Source organism: Rhipicephalus microplus, chromosome 4 (assembly GCF_043290135.1).
Source record: "Rhipicephalus microplus isolate Deutch F79 chromosome 4, USDA_Rmic, whole genome shotgun sequence".
Lineage (NCBI taxonomy): Eukaryota > Metazoa > Arthropoda > Arachnida > Ixodida > Ixodidae > Rhipicephalus > Rhipicephalus microplus.
Genome location: NC_134703.1, coordinates 221,732,067 through 221,752,816, shown reverse-complemented (window position 1 = coordinate 221,752,816; position 20,750 = coordinate 221,732,067). Strand labels below are relative to the sequence as shown.

At 45.6% G+C, this 20,750-nt stretch overlaps 2 protein-coding genes across 2 annotated transcripts in view; one reads left to right on the top strand and one right to left on the bottom strand.

Annotated features, from left to right (window-relative positions):
* Positions 1–20,750, top strand: part of hh (hedgehog signaling protein) — a 273,984-nt gene that overhangs the window by 30,325 nt on the left and 222,909 nt on the right. The gene's annotated exons all lie outside the window — the stretch shown is intronic.
* LOC119176296 (uncharacterized) lies at positions 16,963–20,539 on the bottom strand. The gene is made up of 3 exons (XM_037427506.2): positions 20,209–20,539; positions 19,722–19,815; positions 16,963–19,450 (listed from the first exon to the last, which is right to left on the bottom strand). Exons 1-3 carry the CDS (start codon positions 20,359–20,361, stop codon positions 17,055–17,057), a joined length of 2,643 nt encoding a protein of 880 aa, XP_037283403.2. The 5' UTR covers positions 20,362–20,539; the 3' UTR covers positions 16,963–17,054.

Genomic DNA, 20,750 nt, shown 5'->3' with positions numbered 1-20,750 from the left:
GGGTGCACGTTAAAGAACCCCAGGTGGCCGAAATTTCCGGAGAACTCCACTACGGCGTCTCTTATAATTATATAGTGGTTTTGGGACGTTAAACGCCACATATCAATTGATTGTTGAGCACTGTGGCAAACAGCGCAAGATTAAGGAACATGAAGCTGCAAAAATAGCCCCGCCGTTGTGGTCTAGTGGCTAAGGTACTCGGCTGCAGACCCGCAGGTCGCGGGATAGAATCCCGGCTGCGGCAGCTGCGTTTCCGATGGAAGCGGAAATGTTCTAGGTCCGTGTACTCAGATTTCGGAGCACTTTGAAGAACCCCGGGTGGTCGAAATTTCTGGAGCCCTGCACTGCGGCTCCTCTCATAATCCTACGGTCGTTTTGGGACGTTCAACCCCACATATCAATCAATCAATAAATCAATCAATCAAGCTGAAAAATATACGACAAATTATCTATATTTATTCGCTGCATCTGTTTGTTTCTTTACATTGACACGACTAGAAGCACACAGAGCAATTTCTGCAACTAGCGACATGACGCACGACAATAAATGCACAGAATTTAGAACCATGGGTAGCCGTGTTATCACGTAAACTTACGAACAATATGCATAGTAACCAACATTTTTTACAAGAAGTGAAAGAAGCTATGTGCAAGCAATGTCTCACACCACAAACAGACACATTACATTACGGAATACTCTTGATTGCATTTTTCTATTGACACAAAGATTATCCTGTGCATTGCATGTCACATTATACGCCACATACGTTAACTAAACTTTGTTAGAGTTGTCACATGCAAATTTAGATTGTTGCATTGTCGTTCACAACTTTCGTAACCGCTAACCACGTCTGCATGTGAAAGGTGCTACTGAAAAGCAAGGAGTAGGCAACGGGAGAAAACATAATCAATCTGCCATGCTGTCAAAGTGATTTTCAGCAATATGTCTCATACAATTAAACTTGCTTCCTTACAGCTGGACGAAAAGTGGCACATACTTACTTTACCAAAACCTTCTCTGTTACTACCCGCCAGGGTGGTCCAGTGGTTATGGTGCTCCATTGCTGACCCACGGGTAGTGGGATCGAATCCCTGTAGTATTTTTGATGTAGGCGACAATGCTTGAGGTCCATGCGCTTTGATTTAGGTGCATGGTAAAGAAGCAAAGAGGTAAAATTTTCGGAGCACCCCACTATAGCGTGTCTCGTAGTCATGTTGTGGTTTTTAGATGTTCATTGTCATCATCATTAGCCTGACTACGTCCTCTGTAGGACAAAGGCCTCTCCCACGTTCTACCAATAAACTCAGTCCTGTACTTGTTGCTGCCAATTTATACCCGCAAACTTCTTAATCTCATCTGCCCACCTAACCTTCTGTCTCCCCCAAACCCGCTTGTCTTCTCTGGGAATCGAGTCAGTTAATTTTAATGACCATCGGTTATCCTGCCAACGCACTACATGCCCAGCCCATGCCTATTTCGTCTTTTTAATTTCAGCTATGATATTTTTAATCCCGGTTCACTCCCTTATCCACTCTGCTCTCTTCTTGTCTCTAAAGGTTACACTTACCATTTTCCTTTCCATCGCTCGCTGGGTAGTCCTCAATTTAAGCTGAACTCTCTTTGTAAGTCTCCAGGTTTCTGTTCCAGAGCTAAGTACCGGCAAAATGCAGCTGATATATACCTTCCTCTTGAGGCATAAAGGCCATCTACCAGTCATACCTTGAGAGTGCTTGCCAAGTGTGCTCTACCCCATTCCTATTATTCTAGTTACTCCATCTCCTGGTTTGGCTCCGCGTTAATTACCTGCCCTAAGTAGACGTAGTCTTTTACGACTTCAGGTGGACTATAACGTATCTCGAAGCGCTGTTCTCTTCCAAGGTTGTTGTACATTAGTTCCGTTTTCTGCAGAATAATGTTACGACCTACCTTTCTGCTCTCCTTGTCTAGCTCCGTAATCACGAGTTGCGATTCGTCCCCTGAGTTACTCAGCAATACGATGCCATCGGCGAAGCGTAGGTTACTAAGCTACTCTCCATTAACTCTTATCTCTCACTCTCCTTATTCTAAGCCTCTGAAAACCCCCTGTAAGCACGCAGTAAATAGCACTGGGGAGATTGTATCCGCCTGTATGACACCTTTCTTGATTGGTATTTTGACGCTTTTTTTATGGAGCACCATGGTGCAGTTGATACCCTGTAGATTTCTTCCAGAATATTTATATATGCGTCGTCGACGCCTTGATTCCGCGGTGTCCGCATGAGTGCTGATATGTCGACTGAGTTCAAACGCTTTCTCTTCTCGTAATCAATGAAAGTTATGTATAGTGGTTGGCTGTATTCTGAGCATTTTTCTATTAGCTGATTGATAGTATAAATGTGGTCAATTGTTGTGAATAGCCCGTCCGAAATTCTACTTGTTCCTTTGATTGATTGAATGGTAATGTTGTCTTGATTTTGTTACCATTGTAAATAGCTTGTATACAACAGAGAGCAAGCTGATCGGCCTGTAATTCTTCGAGTCCTTGTAATCTCTTTTCTTTTGTGTTAAGATGACGTTAGCATTCTTCAAGATTCTGGTACTCGTCCCGTCCGAAGACACTTCGTAAACAGGGTGGCTAGTTTTTTTAACACAATCTGTCTTCCGTCTTTTAGCCGATCTGATGTTATCTGATGCTCACCATCAGCTTTGCCTCTTTGCAATCTCTCCAAGGCTTTTCTCACTTCTATTACTGGTGGGACGCCATCTGGGTTACTGCTAGTTCTTATATCGAAGTCGTGGTTATCCCGGCTACAGTACAGATCTCTGTAAAACTCCTCCGCTATTTTAACTATCTTATCCGTATTTGTAGTTACTTTGCCTTCCTTGTCCCTCAGTTCGTTCATATGGTTTTTGCCTATCCCAAGGTTTTTCCTCACTGTTTTGACGCTTCCTCCGTTCTTCAGAGCATATTCAATTTTCTCCATGCTATACCTTACTACATCGGGGACCTTATACGCTTATTATTCAACTTCGAAAAATTTGCCAATTTTATTTTGTCTGTTGTATTTGAGGCTTTCATAGTTTGACTCTTTTTAATGAGGTTATTCATCTCCTGGGAGTGCTGGCCAGTGTCCTGTCTAAGTACCGTACCTCCAACTTCCACAGCACACTCCATAGTGATACTCGTCAGATCATCATTCATTGCGTCATCGCTAAGGCTGGTTTCCTCAATAAGAGCCGAGTACCTGTTCGGAAGTGAGACTCTGAATTCCTGTACTTTCCTTCTCAATGTTATAGGCTTCTTGTGTATCAGTTTTTGTCGTTCCTTCTTCAAGTCTACGTGAATTCGAGACCGTAGCACTCTATGGTCACTGCATCGTACCTTGCCAAGCACTTACACATCCTGCACGAGGCCTGGGAGTGCACTCAGTTTAAAGTCTATTTCGTTCTTTCGCCTTTCGGGCTCATCCATGTCCACTTACGGATCTCTCGTTTTCGGTAGAAGGTATTCAAGATCTGTAAATTATTGCGCTCTGCAAATTCTACTAATAGCTCCCCTTTGGCATTTCTAGTACCGTTCCTATAATCTCCTGGTGCCAAGAGTGCTTCTTCCGTACCTTGATATTAGAGTCGCCCATCAGATGTTGAACCCTATCAATAAATCATTAACAACTATGTTTTAGCGCTGTTCAGAACATGTGAATCCAAGAATAACTTGTATTACCTTGGGCTCGCAGATTGCACGATAAATCCTCTACTATTTAGGTACTTCATTGATTAGTGCAACTGAAATTCTGCCCGAAAACTAACGTGTGCAAAATATAGCTGCCAACATGCAGCTTATCTTATGAAAATATTACTCATTGCGTATCGCAGGCATGCTTCGATTCACGCAGTAAAGTAAAAATATCACTAAAAGCTTCGACTGCGTCAGGACGACTTGACACACAGAGATTAATATTAGAATCATTCCCACAAGCGTAGAGTCATAGACATGATCAAGAAGAAATTTGCTCAGCAAAGTAAGCAAAACCAAAATGTAGTTATGAATGTACAAAAACATGCTGCGTATACATCTCATTCCTCGTAGTAAGCGGAAAGCTCCTTCACCTATCAAACGCACTTCGCCACGGTGAGAACTACGCCATCTACGCCTAACAAAGATTAACGATTAACGATGTCTTTTTCGATCAGGTGGGTATTTGCAATAATGCGTTTTTGGAGACTGGTTAACTCAATTGTGCGGCGAGAGGCCGTTGGTCCAAATGGCCACTGTACCTGTCGGTTACTATATTTAGAGTACTTCTTACAGTACTGATCTGCCACCGTGGTCTAGTGGCTAAGATACTCGGCTACTAACGCAGTTCGCGGGATCGAATCCCGGTGGCAGCGGCTGCATGTTCGATGGAGGCGAAAATGCTATAAGCCCCTGTGGTCAGATTTGGGTGCACGTAACAGAACGCCAGGTAGTCTAACTTTCTGGAACCCTCGACAGCGGCGTCTCTCAATGGTTTTCTGACGATAGTGGTTTTCGAACGTTAAACCCGACATATCAATCAATGATTCTTACAGTACTTTTACTTACTCTCTTCACAACCATGCGCATGGGAAGATGTGGAATCTCGTGACTTGATACACATGTGCACCATCTGTTTAAACTACCGCCGATAATGACGTCGCAGAGAAAAGCTGATGCCTGTGCCCCCCTCCCCCATCGGCTCTGTGTGAACCGCCCTCCCCCCCGAAAAAAATTTCTGGGTATGCCCCTGATCCTTTATGTATTTAAGTTGCTGCGTGCAAGACAAAAGGGCAATAGATACTACAATGAATAAAGCAACGATCAATTACACCAGGCATAAAAACTAGGGGTGAGACAAGGTCTGGAGTTGTCGGCAGCAGCAGGTCTAGTACATTAGCAGAATGTGAACAGGAACGAGTCGGCTGAAGCAGCAGTTGCTTAAGGTTGAAATCTAAACAATCATTTAAAGGTGATGAACATTCTATTGAACCTGCCTCAAGGCTTGGCGGGTCAGTACTCCATGTTGTAGAACGGAAATTTAGATGGCCAAAAAGAAAGAAAGGGGATCTCAGAAATTGCACTGTAAACCTATTTAAAACATCATGTAATTCTTGACAAGATGTTGTTGAAGACTGTAGCACTTTGTAACACAAATGAAGATAAACTTTCTTTGCCCTTTCGAAAAAAGTCATGCGCTAATAAATTCCAAGTTACAGTCGACCGTAATCATTTTAGAAACCAAGGTATCGCCAATAGCTATCAACATACCACCGCCTGGAGGACTAGTACCATCCGAACGATAAATTTTATAGCCTGATTTGAAGTGTAGTATTTTGGAGTCAGTGATTTCGGAAGAGAGCCACGTTTCAGCAAACAGTATGACATCGGAAGAACACGTGTTAATATTGGAAGATAAGCCTCCACGCTTGTTACACAGACTACGTACAATAGATCATACACTCTAAGCCGAAAAGGACTAGAGTGGGGTATGCCTTGGTCCTTTCAGGGACTTAATCTACTGCCACAAACTTTGCACCAATTTTACGTTAACTTCGGGAGCAACTGCAAAGATTCAACTGTTACCCCTTAGCACTTACTCCACTTGGTTTAAATGTCAGTCCTAGTAGAATGCTCCAGTGGGACTAATGGTTGAACCGCCTGGACGAATGGCAAAGAAAAAAACGGCGACATTGCATTTCTGGAGTATACTTCATGCTTATTCCAATTTCATCAGCACTGAAGAACGCAGTATATTGATCATGTTACACACACACGAGTATACATTCCCACTATTACTTCAAAGTAATACACCGCAAACACTGACCGCCCGCGCTACACTACAGAGGACGAACTATCAGATATATATAGCACAGTACTTTTACCTCCCCTGTAGTGCCGTTGGGCGGCTTCTACTCGGCTTAAAAAACAGGAAACATTGACACTGTAACGTGAAAATTTACATGGGCTATCTCGTAGCACCGAAGTGCACCGATCTTTCTTTATGGATCCATCTAATCTTCAACATTCTTCCAGTCAGAGAATATGAATTATCAGCTGGCATTCGATCATGTTGGCTGTACCAGCGTTCGCAGTGCTGGTGCACGAGTCCGCAAACACAAACATAGCAGCGGTACTTACGCGGGAAAGCTTTCGAAGAGGCCAGGCGCCCCGCTGATGCCATAACGTGTCGGCTTACCGACTGCGGCGCTATGTTTACAATGAGTACGGCTAAACGACCACTGGCGATCGCAACTTGCGGCTCACGTGGAATTTTCTTCGTTGTTATTTTATAGTCACAAATGAACAATAAATAAGTGTCCCATGTTCGCGGTGTCTTACCGAGTGGTGTAGATATCTGTATACTTACAGCGACGAGACCGTTCGCAGGCACGGTTCTTTCATCGTGCAGGTAAGTCGCTCCCTGTGTAAAGCCGGCCGCACAATTAGTGGTACCGCGATCGCCTACACGCTGGATTTTTGATGATTGTCGCATGAAGAAAAAGACATAAGTTTGTCTGAGCTACATTTTCTGTGAATTTGTACGCGATGTTTCCTTCGCGTGTGCCGGCAATGCACTAACACCGGCAGCCAGCTTGATACCGATGACGTACGAAGCCTACTTTTTCTATATATGGCTTTGAAGTTGTGGTCACTGGGGAAGTACATGACCACTGGCGAACAGCGCACCTTTATTAGCGCTGTCAGTGTTCTTCGTAGTTCAAACTAATTCAGCACATCGAAGCGAGTTATCCTCATTGTCTATGTACGGCAACTTTCACTTGGTTACGACCTGCCCGTGCCGGCATGGTGGAAACGCGAGGGTGCTTGCTGTGTGCACTGAGGGCGTGTTGTGCTACTTGCCCCTCATAACACCTTCTATTAGTTTCATAGTATTTCGCTTTCACAGCAGCGTATAGTCTATATAGCTTGTTTTAATGATGGCCGACCACACCGAGCATTGCAGTGCAGCATCGACAGAAGGCGATGGCGGCGCAGTTTCTCTACCCCTTGGTCCCTTCATTCCTTCATTGCAGGGCGTTTGCGCACGACACGCACTGTCACGCATTTTGTCCCCGTTAGACTAAGCGTTCGTCCGTTGGTTTAACGACTGCAGTTAGTCCAACTTTGCCGAATTTAGGCTTAGAGTGTAGCAGAGACACCTCACTGCATGATTGCCTTCGTGTTAGATATTTTGGTGGTGTGCGTGAATTGGCAGCGCTTGAAAAAAAAAAAAAAGATGGGGGAAGCATTGCCAGTGTTACCCGTGTTGCGCTCCTGGCGAGTCTCAAATTCAGACACGCGGTCGGTAACATGCCAATATAAATATGCCGTTTTGTTAATATACAATGTTTATGCGTAGTGAATATGGCTGTCCCGTGGTTTTACCAAATTCATGCAGCTTTTTTCTGGAGCGTCGCGTTGCGCTCGAGAAGTCTTCACTAACTGAAACAACCTAACTTCCTACGCAAAAACGCCATCTTTCCCTTGAGACGAGTGAAATATTATGATAAGAGGCCCGCACTTATTCGGAACATAGGCACCAAGCCTATGCGCACGTTGTATTGCCTCGTCGGATAATCTAACGTCAAGTTGTCGTGATAATAGTTCACGAATCATATTCTCGTTGTGTGCGCAGCTCTCAGAAGTACTGTCGACAGTATCAAAATATATCGAATTCTCCGGTGAGTCCGATCTTCTAGCTCGTCAAGTCGACAATGAAGTGCAGCCGTTTCGCTTCTTATGGCCGTATTTACTGCTTGCGGAAGATCAGTAATATGTTAACCCGTGTTATGCAATTTTACTAACGACTCATCTGTGGCTAGTATACTAGAAAGATCGGTTACTTTTCATTCTAATTATGATTGATTGGTTTATCCTTCATTAGGTACAGCAAAAAGTTCCGCCTTACGAAAGTCAGCTTTAGCGGAAAGGCTAGCCATTTGTTGTTCGAACCTTATCGCCCGGTCCTGGGTTCAATTCGACATCTCCAGACAAAAGTAACTTAAGAACATAAAATAACTCAGAAATATTGTCACGTATAACACTTGAAGGGAAGAGCAGCAGGCATACATTACTCGAGCGCTTTGAGTACAAAGACGGGCGGCTACCCACCTGCACGATGAAGCAGAAAAAATTCACCCCTGCTGCTTTTTCCTGGCCACTGAAAGGTGCTGGTACCGGCCGGGCGTTTAGATCCGCAACATGTTATGACGTCGACGAAGGAATCAGCTGGTTCAAAAGGTGGAACGATGTCATCCAAGGGGCTGTAGCATCGGCACTGGGTTAAGCAGCGGGAACAGCGATGAGGAGAAATGTAGACGTAGGCCTACTTGTTGACGCCACAGAAGCAGCGCGCGGCCACGTGTAGAAGAGAGGTGAGATCTGCACGATGAAGCAGAAAAAAATTCATCACCGGTCCCACAGCTGCTGCTCTCTCCTGGCCACTCATGCTCACTTGCCAAAATGACGTGATAAGAAATCAAGAAACAAAGTAGTCATTTGCCTGATATTCACTCTCTTGTGATGACACATGCTGACGTCACCACGTGACCTTGGTGGTCCGATCCCAGAGGTGATGCCAAACCAAGAAAAATAAAACTAGTATTTATTTAGTGCAAACAATAAAAAAATATAAAAAAGAGATATTGAGCTGAGGAAATAAACAGATTGGGACCAAACGAACAACTGGTTTATTTTGCTCACAGCATGGCATATATATGCCAAAAACCGTCGCATTGCATATGCACGCACAGCTTCGTATTCTATACGTACTAACAAATAAAATTCCATAATACATCTCACCACAACACCTGAATGTACGCACGTAGTGTCCTATTCTACATGTAAATCATGATATCCTGACCAAGATGCGCAAGCGAAATATTTATATAACGTGGCATGGAAAGGAAAGGAGGTATCGCTGGTACAGTCTGCTCCAATTTTCTTAAAAGGATCCCTTCATTTCTGCTCCGGCCTAGAATCAGCGTATCATGAAACCGCGCGGAACAGTAAATGCAGGAGTTCGAATGAGCAACGAGATGTGTCCCTTTGTCTACTTTGTTGTAGAGCTAATTTATGCCCATATTCCTTAAGATGCTCGTTTATACACGTCTCCTTTTCCCGATACAGAACCTACCAAATACCAGAGGTATGGCATACACTACAAAGGAGATGCAAGAAATGAAGCAGACACCGTGTTTTATTTCGCACCCATGTTCTCTACTACCGTAAGTGCGGGAGCACTATTTCGACAGCTTGATGGGCGCGAAAACATCATGAGGACACCATGTCTGTTAGCAACTTTGTTGTGGTGATGTGTGACCTCACGTAAATAAGGCATCACAATAGTCCTGAACGGTTCACGTGAACCGGTCACCTTCTTGCTGGTTTTTTTTTTCTGGAGCAGGGATCCGCTACGGCCGTGAGGACCGTCATAGGATAACCTGCCGTCAGTATAAGGCGTACCTGATATTCGAAATTCTCCTGCATTGTATGTGCGCACGAGTTATTGCGAGCCAAATCTGTACACAATGATACTATTCCTCTTTTAACAACTTTCGAGTGGGCTTACTTATAATGTGCCAGCTCTTTTTGTACGCGGGGACTGTAAGCCTGATACACATGCCAGTCACATACTTCGAGACCCAGGTCAAGAGGTTGTAGAACATTTTTCTGGGGCAGCTCATGCGTGAAAGTGAGTCCTGGTCCGTGTTGCCTAAAAATATTTCAAAAATATCAATCACCGTCTCCCGGTGACTCATATAACTCAGTCACACACACACACACACACACACACACACACACACACACACACACACACACACACACACACACACACACACATATATATATATATATATATATATATATATATATATATATATATATATATATATATATATATATATATTGGAAGAGACGAAACTTAGCGGTTGTCTTAATTTTATTACCAACGGTTTTGACCGGTGGACTGGTCTGCGTCAGGGTTTGCGAACCCTCAAAAAGTTTTCTAAAAAAATTCGCAAACCCTGAAGATGACCGGTCCAACGGTCGAAACCGTTGGTAATGAAATTAAGACAACCGCTAAGTTGTGTTTCTTCTCTTCCCAAGTACGTTTGACCCATTGGAAAAACTACTTCAGTGTGTATATATAAATATATATATATATATATATATATATATATATATATTAATTTATATATATATATATATATATATATATATATATATATATATATATATATATATATATATATATATATATATATATATATATATATATATATATATATATATATATATATATATATATATATATATATATATATATATATATATATAGCGTGTGAGTGCGACAAGCGAATGACTCTTTATTCTCTTTAATATCATCATCACCTGTACATCTTCTTCATCTGAAAATATGATCACTAGCGTGATTTAGCTCAAGCCTGGCTGAAAAAAACGGTTCCTCACAAATGGTGGAGGTGCTGGTTAACGATCCCAGTACCCTGGTGTTCCTGCAGTTCGCACTGAGGCAGCAAAGAAGAAACTCGCTGAATGCACGCAGCTGCCGGGTGAATCTTACGCCTCTTATATTGAGAATGTCCTTGTGCTGTGCAAGTGCGTTAACACCGGCATGTCTCAGAACGACCAAATACGCCACATTATTAAAGGCATTAACACCGTTGCCTTTAACGCCCTCGCCACGCAAAATTCTGGCACCACACAGGACGTGATAACCATCTGTCAGCGACTTGACGAGCTTCAATCTCTTCGCCTTTGCTATGATGCCACCGACGTTCGTTTGCCTGCACCCCTCGACTTGCGTGCGCTTATTCGCGACATCGTTCGTGAAGAGCTGCACGGTCGCTGCTCTGCCTGTGCTGCGGAAGTTACTTTCCCTTCTGGAAAAGATAGCTTGCGAGACCTGAATAAACAAGAGATCGCCTCCGCATCGCGTCCGACGTGTTACAACAGTCTCTGCGTGCGCCAGACGCGCACGTACGCCGAAGTTGCCGCGCTCTCTGCCGCACCCACCGTTTCTGTGCCTAAAACAGCAGACCATACGCCTGTGGCTTCGTTATCGCCGCCAGTGCATGCGCCACCTTACTACGCACCTCAGCGCCCACCTCGACCAATCTGTTACTACTGCGGCTATCGAGGACATATCGCTCGGTTTTGTCGAAGGCGCCAACAAGACGAGCAACGTGGCTACGCTCCCAAAGAACATCGAAGCTTCCGTCCGACCATGAACTATCTACGACCACCCTCCCGATCGTCCTATTAGCGTTCACCGTCTCCTACTTACCATGCGGACATGCCTGGGAATTCCCGTACGTCTCGCCGCAGGTCGCCTTCGCCAGGTCGCCGTTCAGTGTCACCTCTGCGGCCCGCCTCCCATTCCACAAACGCCCACGCGAAAAACTCCCCAATGCAGTTTTAGGAGGGGAAACTGCATCTCTTGGACAGCTAACAATTCCTCCAGAGCAGCCATCGAATTTGATAGTAGCGTTTGTAGAAGGTGTACGCGTTGAGGCTCTTGTAGACACTGGCGCTGCCGTTTCGATTATTCGTGCTGATTTTTGTTCCCGACTTCGAAAAATCACCACACCTTATGGGGGCCCACCTCTACGTGCGGCGACCAACGCTCTCATGCGTTCACTTGCACAGTGTACCGTTCGTGTCTGCATAAAAGGCATTCGTCATCACATTGTTTTCGTGGTAATTCGTGAGTGCACCCACGCTTTCATTCTTGGGTGGGATTTCTTGTCTTCTGCGTCCGCTTTCATATCATGTCATCAGCGCCTCCTGCATCTAAATGCCACTGACTCTTCTCCGCTTGAACACGATGGACGCATCCGCCTTGTCAACAAGTCAGATTATGTACTTCGGCCATACATCGAAGAAATTATAGGTTTTAATTGCACCGACATTGTGAATGGTGACGTACTAATTCTCCCTTACGGTCATACCCTACGTCGGCGCATTGTGTTCACACCAGGGCTTATTCGCTTCTTCGATGAGTCTAGGTACCTAACCACCATAAATCAAACGCCCGAGTGTGTACTGCTCCCCTGTGGCTCAACAGTATCTTGCGCGGTCGACAGTGAGCCTGTTGCAATTATTACTCTTCCGAACAACAACCACAACGATGTTCCGAAGTGACAATCACTGCCATTCAATGCCTCTGTCACACCTGTGTAGGCAACAATAAGCAATGACTTAACACCTGGTCAAACTGAAAATTTGTTCGCCCTGATAGACACCGTTCTCTATTTGACGTGAACTCGCCCGCCCTCAGCATGACTACCATCGCTACTCACAGCATCCAGACTGACGGCTCTCGTATTGTACATCGGCGTCCATATCGCGTGTCTCAGGCAGAACGCAAGATCATCGAGGAAAACGTCTCAGACATGTTACGACGCAACATCATACGTCCTTCCTCGAGTCCCTGGTCATCCCCAGTTGTTCTCGTTCAAAAAAAAAAAAAAATGGGACAGTGCGTTGCGGCGTCGATTACCGTGCGCTAAACAAAATAACGCGCAAGGATGTTTATCCCCTCGCTCAGATCCACGATGCACTGGATTCATTACAGGGCGCAGAGTATTTTCTTAGTCTCGACCTTAGGTCAGGCTACTGGCAGATACCAATGTCGGAGTCTGATAAAGAGAAGACCGCCTTTTCAACGCCAGATGGGTTGTACGAGTTCAATGTGATGCCTTTTGGACTCTGTAATGCGCCCGCCACCTTTGAACGCATGATAGACGGCGTATTGCGTGGTTTGAAATGGAAAACATGTCTGTGCTATCTCGATGACATAGTCGTTTTTTCATCCACGTTCTCTCAGCATCTAAAACGTCTTGACAAAGTCCTCACATGCCTTGCAAAAGCCGCTCTACAGCTTAACACCAAGAAATGTACCTTTGCTAGCAAGACAATCAAGGTTCTCGGCCACTTTGTCAGCAAAGAAAAAAATCGGCCCGACCACGAGAAGCTTGCCACTGTCCTCGATTTTCCTCGTCCACTACGTCAAAAGGACCTGCGCAGTTTTCTTGGGTTATTTTCTTACTTCCGGCGCTTCATACGCGGCTTCGCGAAACTTGCGTCTCCGCTCCATCAACTCCTCGCAAGGAACGTCCCCCTCATTTGGTCTGAAGACTGCGAAAGCGCTTTCACGGCACTGAAGCAAGCCCTCACTTCGGATCCGGTACTGTGCCACTTCGATTCCACCGCACCCACCATCCTTCACACCGACGCAAGTAGTCATGGTCTTGGTGCGGTACTCTTGCGGCGTGACAAAAACTCACGCGAACGCGTCGTTGCTTACGCAAGTCGTGCTCTTACCGCTCCAGAAAAAAACTACACTATCACCGAGCAGGAGTGCCTTGCCGTTGTTTGGGCAGTGCAAAGATTCCAACCATATCTTCACGGTCGTCATTTTACCGTCGTGACCAACCATAACGCCTATGCTGGCTTTCATCGCTGAAAACTTATCGGGTCGCCTCGATCGCTGGGCGCTTCGCTTGCAGGAGTATGATTTCGATGTCGCCTACAGATCTGGGAAGAAGCATCAAGATGCTGATGCTCTATCACGCTGTCTTTTGCCTAGCGGAAGCCACTCACCATCGATACTCCGAAACGACAGCACCTCACCAATCGCAGCGCTAAGTTCATCACCTACCACCCTATCCGTCTTTGTTTCACAACAACGTGTCGACCAATACTGCCGCACCATTGTTGACAGCTTGACTGGCTCTACTACTCCTCCAAACGTCAGACTCCGTCGACAACCTAAACAATTTAATGTTGTCGGTGATGCTTTATGTTGCTACATTTACCACATCGATGGCAACAAGTGGGTACCCGTCATCCCACGTTCTCTGCAACGTGAAGTTCTGGAAGCCTTTCATGATGATCCAACCGCTGTTCATCTAGGCTATCACAAGACTTACGACAAAATACGAAGTCGTTGTTTTTGGCCTGGCCTCTCTTCAGCCGTCGCTAAGTACGTCGCCTCCTGTGTCCATTGCCAATGGCGAAAACGACCGACAACTGCTCCGGCTGGCTTAATGCAACCTCTTCCTTGTCTGTTCTCGCCATTTGAAGTCGTTGGAATCGACTTGTATGGCCCTCTTCCTATATCATCCCATGGGAATCGCTGGATTGTCACGGCCGTCGACCACCTTACCCGCTACGCAGAAACAGCTTCTATACCATCTGGGACTGCCACGGAGATCGGCGATTTCTTTCTTCGCCAGATCTTTTTGCGTCATGGAGCTCCACGCATTCTCCTGAGTGATCGTGGCAAAGTCTTTCACTCTTCCATTGTCGAGCAAGTTTTGCGTGCCTCGAACACTCTTCACAAGACCAGTTCTAGCTACCCCCCGCAGACCAACGGATTGACTGAATGGTTTCATCGGACCGTATCGGACATGATCACCATGTACATTCACCCCAACCACACGAACTGGGATGCAATTCTACCCTTCGTGACATTCGCCTATAATACGGCTGCTCAACGCACTGCCGGCTTTTCTCTATCTTTTATCGCCCATGGTTGCTCGCCGAGTTTCGCTATGAATGTCTCTTTCCTTTCGGCCACTGCACCCTCGACGGCTCCTTTCTCTGAAGAATCTTTATCTCGTCTCGCACACTGCCATCACCAGGCCCGTGTTAACACTAAGACACTCGAAAATCTCGCTACGACTCGTGTCGCTGTGTTGTGTGTTTTTCCCCTGGTGACGAAGTTCTTCTACAGACTCTGCTACGCGTCCCAGGGTTATGCGGCAAATTCATCAGTCGCTTCATTGGGCCGTACACGGTGGTCGAACAGACATCTCCTGTCAATTACCGCGTTTCTCCTCTTAGCGCTAGTCCTGATCTTCGTCGCCGAGGAACAGAGATAGTGCACGTATCTCGTTTAAAGCCTTATGCGCGACGCATTTTATAATACTGTCAAGCGACCAGGCGGCCGCTTTCACCACGCGGGGGAATTAGTGTGAGCGCGACAAGCGAATGACTCTTTATTCTCTTTGATATCATCATCATCTGTACGTCTTCTTCATCTGAAATTATCATCACTAGCGGGATTTGCCTCGAGCCTGGCTGAAAAAACCGGTTCCTCACAATATATATATATATATATATATATATATATATATATATATATATATATATATATATATATATATATATATATATATATATATATATATATATATATATATATATATATATATATTAACGTACAAATGAAATTCCGGAAGCTAAAACAGCTATTTGTTTATTGCGAACATGTGCCCGTCAGAAAAAATACACAAAGGCTGTCCTGAGCTTGCTTTTAAATAATGACACCATATTCACGGAGCGAATCATGGAGAGCGGGGCGAAGCATCCGTCCGTCCATTCATTCTTGCTTCCGTCCATCTATGCGTGCGTCTGTGTGGCCGCCCGTGCGTCCATCTGCCTGTTCATGCGTGCGTCTGTTCGTGCGTCCGCACGTCCATCTGTGCGTACGTCCATGCATCCACCCTTGCGTCCCTCCATGCGTCCATCCGTCCGTCCAGCCATCCGTGCGTCCGTCCACGCATCTGTCTGTGTGTCCGTTCGTCTACGTATTCAACACTCCAAGTACCACCATCTCGCATCTTTTCATCATATATTCCTGATATAGATGCACCGCCATCCAGCGGACATTCCAAGGACTGAACGTGTGGAAGCACACGCACACTTTCTTACCGCTTGCGCTTCGTGTTTACTTCCCCCCTTTAACCACCTCGAGTTCATGGTATATACTAGTTCACTGTATTCATGACACTGTGGCCCAACGCTCGCTGAACCTTTCTAAAACCAAGGAGGTTACGCCCAGCGAGTACAACGTAGCAACCCTTTCTTGTCAGATAGTGCTCAATGTACATGCCAGTGGCTGCTAAGGAGGAATGAGAGACAGGAGAATTCGGCTTTTAGATAACGCGCACGCTGCGAATTTTTATTGTTCAACAACGCACAGAAGAAATCTCCCACCAGCACCACCTTGGAGGTCAAAATGTAAGACTGGTTACACACTACTACTACTACGACTACGAGGGACGAATGGGTGCCGCTAGGGTGCCTGAATGGTTTCCCTCGCCCGCCGCTCCGTACAGGGTGGGGACAACCGCGTCGTCTGCTAGAGCGTCCGCCATTACATATCTCACCCCAACGAAACACACTGCCTGCGCGCGCGTATGAGGAGAGTTTGAGAAGAGTTTAGTGCGAGAAATGGTATTTCGCGCTATAAAAAAGCAGTCTGAATATGTGCGTCTGTCATTGGAGACTGTTTGCAGGATAAATCTACATTAATTCATGAAGCGCACGCCTTTTCCTGTTACCTAAACTCACCGCACTCCTCAGTGGCTGTGCAGCGTGCCAGCCACTCAGTAGTGCTCGCATTGTACGCGTTGAACTTACTTCATCCTGCTTTTTCCCCCGCCTTGCGTGCCCTCGCAGCTCTGAATAATCTTGCGGGAATGAGATTCAGATTTGTTACACAGCTATTTTTCTGTTATAGCTGGTTGAGATAGTGAAACAGCGTAAACATCAATTGAATCTCTCGTTTTTATGTGACCACTGAGAAAAAAATCTTACTAAGTTATTGGAAAATACAAGATGAAATGCAGTAATAACGATTTTGATGCCCTATACCTGTTCAGTTTTTCTACTTTCCATAGATATATGTAAGCGAGCAATCTAATTATCCGAGAAGTATCACTCTCGTATTCTGCCTCTGTGACGCTGTGTCGGTATTGCTTCGACCGCAATAATATTAACTTACCATAAACATTCTCCAAAGATCACAACCTTAGTCAGCTTAAAGATCACAACGCTGTTTTTATCTAAGAATGTGATATTGTATAACAAATAAGAAAAATGTCTATGAACTTAAGGAGGAGGATGAAGAAAGGACAGGGAGGTTAGCCAGTTCACAATGAACTCAAAATATTTTAATCAAACAATAAGTGTTCTGAAAGAAAAAATAATAAAATTTATAAGTGACTGGTCCAGTTCGGCTGGTCACGGAAGGCTTACCCCAGCGCACGTCTTGCTTCCGTGTTCATTGACGCCGTTTGAACTAACGTGGCGCAAATGCACGCGAAGCCTCAGTCTTGCATAATTCGCAATAAGGAGTTTTGCTACGGCGTCACTGTGCTCGGAGCAAGTCTTTACGCAAGGGCGCACCATCTCGTTCAAATAATCGGTCACGGCCTTCAACGGGGACCTTAAGCGCAGCAAGCCCTCACTCCAACTTATGATGCCCCTGAAATGCTCTTCACACGACTTGAGTGTCAGCAAAACATCCTTGCTGGGATATGTGAGGTTGCCACCTTCACTCCTGTACTCCTTCAGAATAGTCAGAGTTGCGTGCTCGCTTTCAGTTGAGCCTAACAAGGCAGAATTACAATGCCCGCATCCCGCTACAACACTCAGCATACCTTTTAAAAGGAAGCCGCCGATGTAGAAAAGGATGTTGCATTCGTTTTCTTGAAGTTCTTCAATGAACAAAATTTCCGAGTCATCAATGACATCAGCTTCCACCTCCCCGTGCTCTTGTTTGCCTTTTGCAAGCATGTCGGCGAGGTACTTAGCATCGTCGACTTCGTAGCTTGACGTTCCGGGTGCATGAAGGAACTGACTCACGCACACAAGCTTCAGGGCACACTTTAAGTCATATGCGTTAGGAACAGGCTTCCTGATGCGCACCACCGAAAACAAATTTTCGAGGCAGTCTTGCAAGATTCTGCTCGTGAGGAAGAATTCGTATCCTTCACTGCGCAAGAGAATGTCTTGGAGACGAAGAACGACTTTTGTTGTTATTAGTAAACCTGCTTGCGAAGGCTTCCACTGTGCCTTGCTTCCCATCTTCATTCCTTGAAAAACTTCGAGGGCCGAGTTCAGTAGCTCAATTGATTCGTGGTACCTCCGCATGTCTCGAAGGCTGAGAGCAACTGATGGGTGGCGGGAAGACATTAGCGTGTACCAGTTGAATACTAATTCTAGAAACCAAGCTGTTGTCTCTGCCTCCGGCTCTATCGCGTCCTCTTTAATTAGGTACCGAATCGCTGCAGGAGCTTCCCTGAAGAAGCGGACAGCAACTCCCACTTTCATTTTTGTGAAATGGCCTCGCGAAATGTGTAACTCTGAGAGCCTCGGGGCGACTTTCAGCTCTCGTTCAGCATCATACTTAATTACACTGCGCACATGGTCCACGTTCACTTCTTTTGATGGCAGATTGTGCTGGCATACTGTTGCATCACTCAGAAAGAATACTTCCGATGAAAGCAACTGTGACTTGACATTCTTCAGCACGTGTGCAGCATCTGCTGTGAAAAACAATTCTTTGTCTTCCAGACAGGGGTGAGGCACTGAACATACAGTAATGGAATTCCTGTGGCTGGAGAATCCGAGCTCGCGCCACATAGCCCGATTAGAAGCCCCCATGTCGCAAGTGACGACACGGATTCTTAAAGAGATTTCCGCGCAGAGCTGCACTATCTTCATGACGTAGTCCTTGAGGATACTACCCTCTACATGACTTCCGGTGAAGTGGTAGGCAATCACTTGCTTCCATCTCGTATTCAGGCCTCCTACCATGAACACTAGTGCGTGATGTGCAGGTTCGTCTGGATTTTCTGGCATAGTTTGCCCCCCCAACACCACATCCTCAGCGCGATCGAGCTCGTACCCGCGAGCAATCTCCATTTCATCCAAGAACAAAGCACAGTCTTTTTCAATGTCTTGCATGTTCTCTGCTTTGATTTTGAGAACATCGATGACTTCCGTCAAAATTCCGGGAAGAAACTTGAGGCCCTGAAGGCGACGTGCAAGGGTTTTTCCGGATGGCAAGGGGTAGCCCAGATTTCTTAGTGTCTGGTAACCAGTTTTTCCACAGGAAAACTTAATCTGAAGCGCCTGCTTGATTGTTTCTGCAGACCAAGTGCTTCCCTTATTACTCTGGCGCCCAAGAGCCTGCAGCTGGTCATCATTGAGGAATTTCAAACGCTGTCCGAATAATTCCATTTTGGTTTCCAATTTTTTCACCTGTTTTTTTAGTGCTTGAATGGTTGAGGTGGCTTTCCGATGGACTTGATGTAGCTGAGTGTATTTTCTGCCCATATCGGAGAGCTGCTTATTTAACTGCTTGTTTTCACGTGCCCCGTCAGGTGCATCGGCCGAGATCACAACTTCTTCCCTTTCCATAATGTGCGGTACTGAATCAGGCGTCTGAGAATTGCAGCTTTGCGGTTGCTGTGCGCCAAGACTGTCTGTGCGTGAATTTAAATTCGCCTGTGCACTTGTGAGTGGCGTACAATTAATGGCCGTAGAGTTGTCACCGCGTGTTTCTTGGCATGCATCAGGCAACACAGCAGGTCCTGCCCTGTCCTTTGGCGCCTTCCTTTGTGGAGGCAAGCCTGCAGTGCAAAAAAGGACAGTCACAAGCTGCAAGTATTACAAGGTAGCCAGCTCTAATCACAGGCCTGTACTGGATTTTAGCAGTATTATAGGTTGCAGACATATGCCTTTTCTCAGGTCGCAGGCACGTACCCCGACTTTCTTAATATCCTCAAACGAGGAATTCCACGGATCATCCTAATTTTTGAAACTAAATCATTTTAGCCTTGTACTGTTGCCACCTGTTAGGTTCATACAGAATCTTTGACGCACAGTGAAACAGTAACTTACCCCTGAAAGGGAACACCGTTGGCACAGCGTTCGGCTTCAGTTTTATCCACTGGTCAGCTCGGTGCTGCTCGAAATGGCTTGCTTCAAAATGTGCCTGTAAGTCCGTTATGAACCATGAATTTTAGCTTAGCTTAGCCTAGACAGAATTACTAGAAAGACACAGTATACCACACAACTTTTATTGAATTTCGTGATTTGCAATAAACGAATGAAAAACACTTTTCTGTAAATACGCAATTTAATAACAAGCAGCCTATTTTGTTTATACATATAGTGACTAAAAACTGGTACAAACTTCAAATACTGCGGCTGCGCCACACGTTTCCATAGCTGCACTTTTAGAGATCGCAAAAAAAGAGAGAAAAACTGCAACTTAGACGTGAAGCGTTTACAGCACCGACAAAGTGACCCACAGACACGTATACACATTTAAAAAAACAAGTTTCAAAGTTCTCGACGAGAAAAGAACACATGTCGGGATACTCACACTGCATACACACGAGGACTTCGTAGGCTGCCACTTGTCTCGCTTAATCTTCACCATCCATAGCAGCCTTCTTTTGGGCTCTGTCGGAAAATGGTAGAGTTTCCAACCATTTCTGGAGTTGTTCGTGCACATGGGCACGCAGCACCCAGTCATTTCCCTAAAAAAGTATATGACAGAGCGGCCACAGCTCCTTCTTTGCTCCCGTCGCTATGCGAAGTGAGATCTGCAATGGCGGCGGCCGTCAGGAAAAACCGGTCGCGGCGGCGAGCACCCCGTCAAACAATGTCCCCACCCTGCAAGGAGCGGCGGGCGAGGGAAACCATTCAGGCACCCTAGGTGCCGCTATAAAGAGCTTCGCCCCTAAAACCTCGTCAACGTCTTCTTTATGCATCTCGCTGCTTGACGCTTCTTCGATAAACCGCCAGCCTTTTTTTTTTCCAGCGCGTGGTGTGGTGACACGTGCCGCCAGTGTTGCATGGCGCGTTTAGCTTGGCGCGTTTGGCTTGTCAATTGGTGTGGCAGAATTCATAAGAGCATAAAGC